General features: G+C 41.3%; 1 protein-coding gene across 1 annotated transcript in view; it reads right to left on the bottom strand.

Annotated features, from left to right (window-relative positions):
• Window positions 1-10630, bottom strand: part of THSD1 (thrombospondin type 1 domain containing 1) — a 21549-nt gene extending 10919 nt beyond the window's left edge. The window contains exons 1-2 of the mRNA XM_008631404.2: window positions 10472-10630; window positions 4237-5202 (exon numbers count right to left, since the gene is read on the bottom strand). Of these exons, the coding sequence (XP_008629626.1) occupies window positions 4237-5202; window positions 10472-10529 (1024 nt within the window). The 5' untranslated portion in view covers window positions 10530-10630. The remainder of the gene's footprint in view (window positions 1-4236; window positions 5203-10471) is intronic.
• Between the last annotated feature and the right edge of the window lie 519 nt (window positions 10631-11149).

Here is an 11149-nt window from a genome sequence, read left to right as displayed (position 1 = left end):
CTTTCCCTCTTCAGGCAACACCTGAATTTCTTATGCCCTGCCAACAACCCAATAGCTTTTTTTCACAGCTAGCAAAAGTCAGATGAACAAAATTCATTTGTGCTGTAGGCAAGTGCAAGAGACTTCACTGTAAATCACACCAAAGTTGAAATTGGTCTCCAGCGTGTAACTAAGAACTGGAAAAGAAAGTTAATTAACACCAGAAATATGAAAAAAATATGCCTTTTTCTATGGTTTAGCAATACTGATTAATATTATCAGTCTTGTCCTGAATGTTTCAAGCAGGATACAGGCTAGGACATGGGACATCCTTCTAAGGAGTGCAGAAGTCTCACTGCTGGGGACACTTAAATCCCAGATGAGCAAAGCACAGGATAAAGCATGGAAAAGAATGAGCCTTTGATGCATCTGTTGCTCGGTAAGATGATCTAACAGAGTTTCCTACCTCAAGCATCCCAGTAATCCAGTCAAACACTGGGGAAAAAAATGAGCTGCATGTTCCTGTGTGAAACAGTGAAGAACTCACCAAGATGAATGATGTGACTCACATCTCACTGTTAATTTTTTTCATGGGTTCTCCAGTTAGGGTCCACAGAAAGCTGCATAAGTGCTGTCTCACAATTAATGGATGTATTCCCCACCTTTCATAGATACATTCACAGTCTCGGATAGCACAAGTTTCTTGCGACACTTACTCTGAAGCTGATGGCCTGGGCTGGAAGAGCTGCTGCCTTAGCCCACTCAGGGCCACCGGGAGCTTCCTCCTTCCTACTCCATGCAAAAGTCAGATTCCTGTTCCAAAGGCTGTACTATACTTGGCCAGGATGAGGAATAAAGAGCAGGACTGACAAAGCATCATGGAATATAACTCACGTCTAATATATGGAAAATAGATGTGGCAAAATCATCTTTTATCTCACCGTCTGTGGTTTGGATGAAGATCATTTTAATGATTTAGGAACTCTGATCTTTTACAAAACAATATCTCTGCTTCATAACAATAGAGCATATGCTAAATGAAGTAAGAACTGGCTGAGTGACAGATTGGATATGCAACTGTCAACAGAAAACCATCACTGAGTGAGAATGCATTTGAAGAGATTCCAAAGGGATTAGTGTAAAGCCCAGTGCTTCCCTAGCTGACATGAAAATAAATATAAAACCATTACTGAGAAAATATGTCACCCTGTAATGACATAAGTAGATAGTGCAGTTATATGGAGCAACATAGGGTACTTGCTAAGTTAGGATAATTCAAGCAAAATAGATCCTAAATCAGCAAAGTAAAAAATATAGGAAGAAGGAATGTAAATTGCACCTGCAGGATAGTAGACTATGTACTGAAACAGCTCAAGAGGAGTTTACAGGTCAAAAGTTATAGAAAATTGCATAATACAATCAGTGGAATGAAAGCAGAGGTAGGGGTAAGGAGAATGCTACTGCTCAAGCAGCATCAGTGAGACAGATGTCTGAACACAGCACACAAAGCTGCTACCCTGGCTGTCAAATAAAAATTAGTGTTTAAAATAACAGAAAGGGAGCCAAACAGAATCAGTAAATTAATCAAATTCTGAAGAAAATACCTTCCAATTAAGGACTCAAATCTCTTCAGTTTATTTAAAAGAACAGAGAGAAAATCTGGTAGAGGTGAGATGACCTGGATGTGCAAATGTCTTCGTGAGGCAAAGACAGTGGATAGGAAACAGCTATCAGAGAGCAGCAGAGTAAAATCCAGTCACCAGAGGATGAAGCTAGATTAGCTTTAGTTATGAAACACAAAGTTTCCCTTTTCAAAAGAATAAATAAATCAGAGCATAGTACTGAGAGAAACTACCAGAAAAGTCTGTTTTGTGGTGCCTTCAGCAGAAGACTGGATAACTTTGTGGAGGGTAAGTGGCAGTCAGATGCAAAGTCTAGCTGTGGGGCTCAACACCAGGGTAACTGAATGAAAAATGATAGCCCATGCTGCACAGGAGCCCAGACCAGAGGATTTATCACCTCTCCTTGCCTTAAACTTCAGGAAGTCCAAAGCAGAAATTAGGAGACTTGAGGAGAGGCGCCTGTTGTGCAGCACTTGCATGTTTTACACAAACAGCTATCGGGGTCTGGACGTAAGCAGGGCACCTCACAGTGCCCTGCAGCAGGGTGAGGAGGCTCAGAGGAGCACCTTCTGAAAGAGCCAGAAGGCTGAAGGCCATCACAGGCAGTGCAGGTTTGCTCTGTCTGTCGTGGCTTCAGGCTGATGTGCCCCTCCCAGAACACCCTGCTCCTTTCAAACACTGCCTGCAGGCTTTGAAGTCTCACAGATGCAGGCACAAAGTCAGATGTGCTGCAGTCTAATTAATTTCAGGTTGACATTTTATTTACGGCTATATGGTGTGGTTTTGCTTTCATCAGCTTTGTAGATATGATACTCTCAACTTGGCAGCTATTGACTTAACTCTGCTCTTCAAAAGGCATAGCCTGATTCTTTCGAATGCAGTTGTAAGGATGGTTCTCCTGAAGAACCCAGGGAAACAGAGCAGATTGCAGAGAACCACTGCTTAACATAGATCTCATCAATTAAAAGAGTTAAATATTGGGCACAGAATCATATCTATATCTTATGCTAGTATTTATCTGTCAGGGTAATTATCTAGATCATATCAGTGTAACATACCACCCAGGTATAGATGACAAACTAGAATTCTCTCTTCCTTTTTCCTTGAGAATTATCTCCATTAAGAAAATAATATGCTTTCATTTTTAGATAGACTTTCTTATCCCAAAGGAAGAGAGGGAGTGCCAACAGAGAATGCAGATGGGAAGTTAAGATGAAGAGAACTATGCACTGGGTTTGGCATGTGTTGAAAATAGAGGTCATTTTTAGTACAGAGAGTTAATTAAATAGCTAAAAGTTTTAGAATTTGTGAAATAGCGCAAAGTAAGACCACATGATGCTAGGAACCTCATTAAGGTAGGCTGTATCTGGGACTGTGTGCTCTGGAGCATGTCCTACACTCCTGGTCTCCTCATGATCCCTCTCAGATACCTGCTCATGAAGCACAATGACCATTTTTTGGCTAGACTGCCTGCACTTTCTTTTCAAGGGAACCAAGGTGTGGAGGTGAGGAAAATGATGCATATCTTAAACCTTTCAATCCAAACTCTTTGAAGTGTGCAGTTAGAAAAGACTAGTTCATTACCTACAGACACAAGCCTTCTCCAAATGAGAACATTTACCTTTCAGGGTGTAGGCAATGCAACCTAACCCAACACAGTCCCAATTCCCTCATGCACATATGGCCCATTCCTCTCTGTGGCTGCCTTCCACAAATGAGTGATGAGAAGGATATTTGGCTCACCTGCTTCCTCTGCCATGCAACAGAGATTTGTAGACTGTCAAAGCGCGGACTGCCATTTCTAACGCTACAGCTGCATAATATATACATGGTTTTGGCTTCTGCCAGCTCATGGTCCAAAGGATTATATGGACCACAGACTGTCCCCAGTTGCCAGTTTGTATGATTCTAATCTTTCCTGTAAGAAAAGTTTGGCTATATGAATGTGAACCATGATCTGCCAGATGGCCTCATGGGTCAGAAAATGCACCCTGGTCTGTTCTAAGCAGCCAAAACAAGTCTTGAAAGGCTGCTTAAAAAAACCACCACCTGTCCAAGTGACACAGCTGTGCCTTTCACTGTAGCCAAATCCTGACTCATCTCACCAAAGTTTGTGCATCTAACAGGTAGGGCTCTAAACTTCTACTGCAAATGGGTAGAGAAAAAGACACCTGGGTAAGGATTCAGCCCCTGTATGTTCAACACACATGAACCACCCTTCCAAGATGCCTCTCGACTAAAAAGGTAGACAACTACTTAATGTTGGGCCCCCGGCTTTTAGACATTTAGATGTAGGTATGACTAATCCTACCTTTAGAGTTTCCAGGGGGCCAGATCTACTGCAGTGGCTTCTTACCTCACTGAGAGGGAGAAGTTCCATTTTCAGCCAGACTAGACAGATACATCATTCAGAATGCCCAAAGTGGTTTTGGTTGGTACCTAGTGTTAACTTAGTGCAGCCTTAAGCTACCACAGTGGCACTTATTAACAAATGTCCTTGTGGTATTCCTCTACAAACAGTCTATCTTGTTCCTACCTGCATTTGACATTACAACTATTCTGTCTGGTGCAGCAGACCATGTTGGCTGGGAAGGGTGCTGATTTTGGCTAAAAGAGGAGAAACATCAGTACAAACCCATATTCCTTTGGATCATCATACACTCCTTAACTCTTGCTGGAAAATAGCTTCGGTTTGAGAAACTGAGGAGGTCAAAGCAGTATTTGTTCTTCCCCACATCAAACAAAGTGCAGTTAAATTCTGTCCTGTTGTCTCCTGGGTGAAGGGTGTTTTCATACAGCCAAGTTGTTCTTTGACTCGAATGCTTGAGAGGCTCTTTATAAACAACAATTTTTCCACTGATAGAAGTGCACGGTGGAGAGATTACGAAGACCTGAACCAAAGTTTTGCATGTGGCTTCTGCTGCCACAACCAGTCTGTATCCAAATTTGTGGAGGAGATCTACAGGTCCTATGGAGGCAATGATGGAATGTGTTTCTAACGATTTCAGTAACACAGTGATGTATACTTCTTGACCAACAGGTGGGCAATCAAACTCTACCCACTGGGACCTAGACAGGGGGATTCCTTTGCTAGTTCTAATGCCCATAGTCTCATCAGAGCTTATTCTTCTGAATTCATAAAGGGCGCTGGTGAATATCACATCCAGTGAAATCACAGTCTTGTTCATGGCACACAACTGCCCATTTGTAAAAAGTCCAACCTGAAGGGAGCTCCCAAGCACCTCTGAACTCCTGTTCAAATCAATGTGAAATACAGGCCATTCCACACGGAGGGTGGACACGCTCCTTCTGCTCCACTGGGCAGCACTGCTGTTGTCACTGGGAGAGACCATTCTGAACAAGAAGTCACCAGCACTTCTGAAATGGTAACACTCAAACACCACCGTCCCCTGGGACTGATTTGCTGGAAGCTGTTTTCTTGCAATTATCTCACTGGTGCTGGCATCCAGTAAAAGGATGGACACATGCTCTGTTGTCACATTACCACCACTGTAGTACTGATATTCCACAGACACTGTGTCATTGCTGAAGGCTACATGATCTGGGTGCTCCAACAGGAGATACTCCACTTCGCCAAGAACTGAAAGGAAAAGTTTCACAACAGTATTAAGAAACAGACAAGTGATTGTTCCTATGGAAGAAAACAAATATTTTAAAACTGGATATTAGAAGTGGTTCTCAATCTTTTTCAAGTGAATCAGTTCACAAAAAAAGAACGGGTCCTAGCAATAGCAGTTAGAGCTCAACAGCTCTGTTCTGTGCAGGGATGTGATATGGAGCAGCTCAAAATCTGCCACAGTAACATGTTCAGGAAGGTAAAAACCAGAATTTTAAAGCAAATCACAAACCACCCAAAAGATTAACAGAAAACTTAATTTATCAGAATAGATTCTCAAACTTTTCAACTTCTTTCACTTACAGATTTTTAAACTCCACAGAGGCCAGCTGTTTTTCAGCTTCAGCTGTAATTTAGCAAAAAAAGGACAGTGGTTTCTTACACAGACAGATGAAAAATGTCCCCCAAGTTAAACAGAACAGGAAGTCTGCATGATGCTTTTTGAAGCCTCTTCTCTTGCTCTGTCTTATGAATCTTTCATTTTGCTCATTTGCATCACAGACACTTGAGTGAAAGAGCTGAAAATAACAGTGAAGGTGACTGCAGCACTTTTCTTGTCTCAGATGTGGTGCAACATGTCTAAATGACATCATTTCATTATAAATGGCGCAGTCTTTTCAAATTCACTTCTTGCATGACCATGTTTGTGCAAGTTGCCAAATTATCCTGAGACATGCTATAACTAGTGATGATATCTAAAGCAATAAATTGGGAAAATCACATTTTCATTCTTAGCTCAGCTACCTTCTCTGTGTTGCTTGAACCTTAAGGATTTCAGACACAGGAAGGTTATCCGAAAAACGGGAACTACATACATCTATTCCAGGTACAGAATGTGCTGTGAGACATCTTTATTTAATTGTCTGGGGAAAGTCTTCTGAATCTTGGATGGAAGGTGCCACGGAAGTGTAAAACTTCAGTTAAAGCAATCCTTTCATAAGTAGTATCAACTAACAATACTTTGACTTGTTAAATCTGTTACACATGTCTTAAGATTACCTCAAAGAAAGCTTTGCTGGAAAAACACTGCAACTGCCAAAGCAAGCACTCAGCAGTCAGGAGTAGCAGGACTCATCTCACATAGTATTAGACGCCTACTACTCTAACTCAAATTGAAGCTTAGTCACCTTGGATTCACTTTCCTCTCAGCAGGGAAAATTTTCAGGAAGAAATTAATCTGACTGGCTATAGACATTTACATCTGGGTGGGGTGCAGTGTGCACTAGAAAAAAAAGAGCCTATTACTTGCCACCAGCTATAACATGTCCTTAAAATAACCAGCTCCAACCACATACATGAAGTCTGAATAAAGGTGGCATGCACAGCCTTACACACATAAATCATGCATATACTCTACATGTATGTACTATAACTCAAGCCTTTCATTTGCATTTCCACAAGGCGCTGCTGCATTTGGCAGATGGACGGTGCTCATTACCAGAGGGTTCTTTTGTTCTCATTCTTCTATGGGTGGTCCTATGTATTATTGACTGCACACCATCCAAAACCCGTCCAGATAACACAGAATTATTCATTTCCCCCATGGACTCTTCTATTGTGCTCTTATTGTAGTGTATTAGTGCATTAGAAATATTAATGAGTTTATCCTTCTAAAATCCCTGAAAAATGAGAGGATGTTACTATTCTTGTTTAGTGTGTTAGGAACCAAGGTGCAGGTGTGAAGGTAAAAACTGTCAAGTATCAACTAATTGTGGCACCCTGTGAAAGCCAGGACTGGATTTTAAATACAATGGTCCTTCAGACATCCAAAGCAGGATCCTGGTCATTGCAGCTGTGGTGAGCACACGTAACTGCCGCAAACCTGATCTCAACTTCGACACCCAGAGAGTAAGAAACAGACCTTAAACACCTGTGAAAGATATGTCTCTGAACTGCCCATCAACACATTCTCCTTGCTCTTCATGTTTTGGTTCTGTCACGTGTTCCTGCCCATATTTTACAGCCCCATTTCTACCACCATCTACTTTCAGTATCTCTTGGGTACTAGCCTAACTCCATTACTATTACCACAAACTCCTGCCCCCATCTCTTTACCTTCTAGCTCTTTTATCTTCTGCTGTTCCTTGGGCCTGCAATTAAGTCCAGCATTTTCCCACCTTCCTTGCTCAGTGCTAGCATGACATCAGGGAGCACAGGACAATCAACTCTTCTGTCCAATAATGTGGGGGAATTCTTGCCCTGGGCTGGAGCATGCACAGTGTTGTATGGGGCTGGCAAGAGAGGCCAGCGGGAGTTGGGGCACACTTGACCCTTCAGAGAATCTCATCACTAATTCATCTGCAAGGATTTAGATCTGGACCAGACCTAGGCAACTCTTTATAAGGACAGCAGAAAGCATGTCCCAGGCCACTGTGAGCACTCTAACAAAGATGAAGTTACCACAGTTGTGTTAAGAGTTTCCCAGTGAAATGGTTGTGAGTTGCCGGGGTTTTGTTTCTTTGATAGTGGGCAAAACGATGCATTTCTCTACATGGGAATTGGCTAGATTCAACATAGCTGAAACATTAAAGGAAAAGGAAATCAGACCAGGGCAAAAACCCAGCATGAAAAATTTCAATTTTAAGGTTTAAACTTGCAACAAAAACACTCAAGCGATAGTAATGAAAAGCATTTATGTTTGTACCTACTGCTTTATTGTCTGTACTCTCTTTCACTACTGTCTTGATCCTCTTGCACTGTTTTTTATTTGGAATGGCTGAGACAAGGAGTAACACCACTCTGTATGTGGGAGGAAGGACAGGAGAGAAGGCAGGGGACTGCTGTGTAGTTTCCATCAACCCTAAGTGCAGATCACTTAGGAAGTGAGGAAAGTGAGCATTACTGGAGGATGCTGTTACAGCACTGCACAGCTCTGGCTAGTGCACCCCAGTTCACAGCATCCTTTCCCCCAGTTTGGTAAATAAGAACTTTGCACTTTTGAACAGCCCACATAGCAGTTTTTCACAATGCCCTGAAAGACACCAGTCAGAAGGAGCCAGCTTCCACTGCAAGCTCCTTCAGCTGCCCTCCAGCCTCCTACATGCCCATGACTCTGCCACGTGCCAAAACGTGGTCCCAATTGTTTGGACAGCCAGTCAGGGGGCATCCTTCAATGCATCTGTATTATTTTCATTGTCATTACAATGGCCTCCCATTGAAAGAAGTCTGGCTGTGGTACCAACAACCTGCCAGAGGAGTCTTTGTAAGAGTCCCCACTTAAAAAGATCAAAAGAAAAGTCCTTGTTTTCACTGAAGAGCAAGAATTACTTGAGGGTGATATTCAGATGGTTATTTATTTTTAAGTGTTTTTAAGCCAATTGGGGTTGCGCTGTTGGCTTGTCAGCCATCGGTAACACAGAGCTAAGTAGAACAAAAACATCAGTAAAACTGATAACAAATGAGAATACTGTTTAGTTGGACGTTAGGGCTTTTTTTAGAACTTCAGTAATTTTCCAGAGCATACTGGATCACTTAAAAAATAGTCTTGGCCTGAAACAGAGAACTATATGAGTGAAATAGTTATCGAACATCTACGTACATGGTAATATTCAAAGATGCGCATATGCAGAACTGTTTGGAAGCAATTTTCTCGATTATGGACTGCCCTTTAACTGGAAATAAGGCAAAAGTTGATGCACCTAAAGTTTGCAGCAGAGGTTTACCTCATTAACTGCACCTTGTAATTACTTGCTGTACCACGCTCTATAAAGTTCATGAATAATAGCTTTTACCTCTGAGTCAAACAGCTGTGAATGTCTACAGGACTGGCTCACCAAGAACCAGTGGATATTGCAATCCTTCATCTCACTTCTTGGTTCCCATGAATTTAATACTTACCTTCATTGTATTACCCACTCAGTGCAGTGTTTCTATCTGGGCTGATTAACTGTCTTATTAAAAGAAAAAAGGGCATTAAAAGCCATAGACAAGAGTCTTTACTTCTACTGGAACCAAGTTCATCTAAAAGACAGCAATTTTAGGTTCTCTACGTCTTTTAGTGATCCCTTGTTGTGGAGCACACACAGAGGAATGAGTGGCATACTTACTATTCAGTCATTACTTATAATCAGATTTTTCTCACTTATATAAGGACAGCAAACTGCATATGTTTTTGTCCATTTCTCTCTTTTCTATGACATCTTCAGCTGCTTGGTGCATGAACTACATTCTACAGCCCATTCCATATGTGGGGATTAACCACCCCTTTTCCCACGTTTTCCACATTGTACTCACTTCTGCAGTGCACAGCTTAACCCTTCAGCATGGTTTGACAACGTACTGCAGCCATCAGAACAAGGCCTGCTTTTAAACTAGGAATGTAATTTTCTAAAATATATGTACTATGTTTAGGAATTAAGAGTCCCATCTTCAGAATTTCTAATTCACTCTGCAATAAGAAATTAATTTGCAAATCTACTTCCTACTTGGTACATTCTTGGAAAGGAGAAGACACCATGCATATGATGTTCCTCAGCTTGTAGATATCTTGCAGTTTTCTGACTTGAAGTTAGGATGTCTAACTTCCCTCCTTGGCAGCTGATGGTGAGAAGGAGGAGCTTTCTCATTCTACATATCACAGTTGCAGATGGGTAAGAGCTGCTTTCAATATGTAGTGATTTGTGCATGGACTACTCAAACAAGACTGATTGTCTCTGACTACCTGCCTAACAGTCAGAGGAAAGAACACTTCTGTTGTGCTCAAATGTTCTCCAGGTGTCAGCTTAGATCCATCATATGGGGGCTCACTCAGCCATAGGAGGTCGGCTGTAGATGCTTGCATCTCAGCCAACCATCCAGGTTCCTTTCCTAGTAATGGAGAGAAACAGGTAGTTTCGTGGCATAGTTCCACCCATCCTGCTATGGATACCTACAATAGGCCCATCTTCCATGATGTTCATTAAATATTACTAAATATAAGTCTTACAGGAGAGCAGAGTTCTAGTTACTACTACACAGCCAGTCCCTTGATGCCCATGGACATTTGTTCATTTATCTTGTTTATTTCTCTGAGCAAATTTACAGCAGGAAAGGGTCCTGCCACTCTGATCTAAAGGGGCAGTTTATGCAAGTTGCATTTTCCACCTAACTATTGCATAAGATCTAGACTAAATTCTGTGCCTATCAGTGGTAGCTTCTGTAGCATTCATTTCCACAGATCATCTGGAAACATCACCATCCAAAAGCACCTTGTGAATGCACATCACTCTTTTCCCTTGACAGCTCTAATACTCACCGTAGTCACAGAGCACTACTAACAATAGATTTGAAAAATCTTTCAACATCTGTTTCATTCTGACCAGTGAGATCCTGGGTCCTTTTACTCCTCATGTCCTTTTTCAGCTCCAAAGTGCCAGCACGTTTTCCAAGAACACCTAAAAGTTAAAAAATTACAGCTGTGTCAACTTTGCTTCATAAAATACAAGAAGAAAGGCATCCCATTAATAAGTTAAAAAAAAAAATTATTAATCAACTAAAAAGTAACATTTCTTTCCCACTTACTTAACAATTACTAACACTGTATCAATGCATCTGGATAAGCACAACTGCAATTCACTGTACAATAATTTTCTGTCCTGAAATGCAACTCCTGAGCCAGAATAACAAAGACAGGTAACAACAATTTTATCTCTGCACTGCAGGAACTGCTGCTGTGCGTGTCTTATATTATGACCAAGGCTCACAATAGCAAAATAATGAGCATTTCATACAAAATATAACTCTGAGCTCAGCACATACTGATACTGGAGATTTATTGCTGCTACACAATTCATATAGTTTGTCAGCTTCTTTCAAGTATGAAAGCAGCTCAGTAGCAAATTACTTTTTTGGTAATTGAACTCCTCTGTTATTCAGGTCTAGTAATATACTTAAGTGATCTGATCAGATTTATAAAAGATCTATAACTGTCTTT

The sequence above is a fragment of the Corvus brachyrhynchos genome, unplaced genomic scaffold, assembly GCF_000691975.1.
Source record: "Corvus brachyrhynchos isolate BGI_N302 unplaced genomic scaffold, ASM69197v1 scaffold103, whole genome shotgun sequence".
In the NCBI taxonomy this organism is placed as follows: Eukaryota; Metazoa; Chordata; class Aves; order Passeriformes; family Corvidae; genus Corvus; species Corvus brachyrhynchos.
Note: the sequence above shows the minus strand (reverse complement) of the source record. Positions and strands in the feature narration are given on the sequence as shown.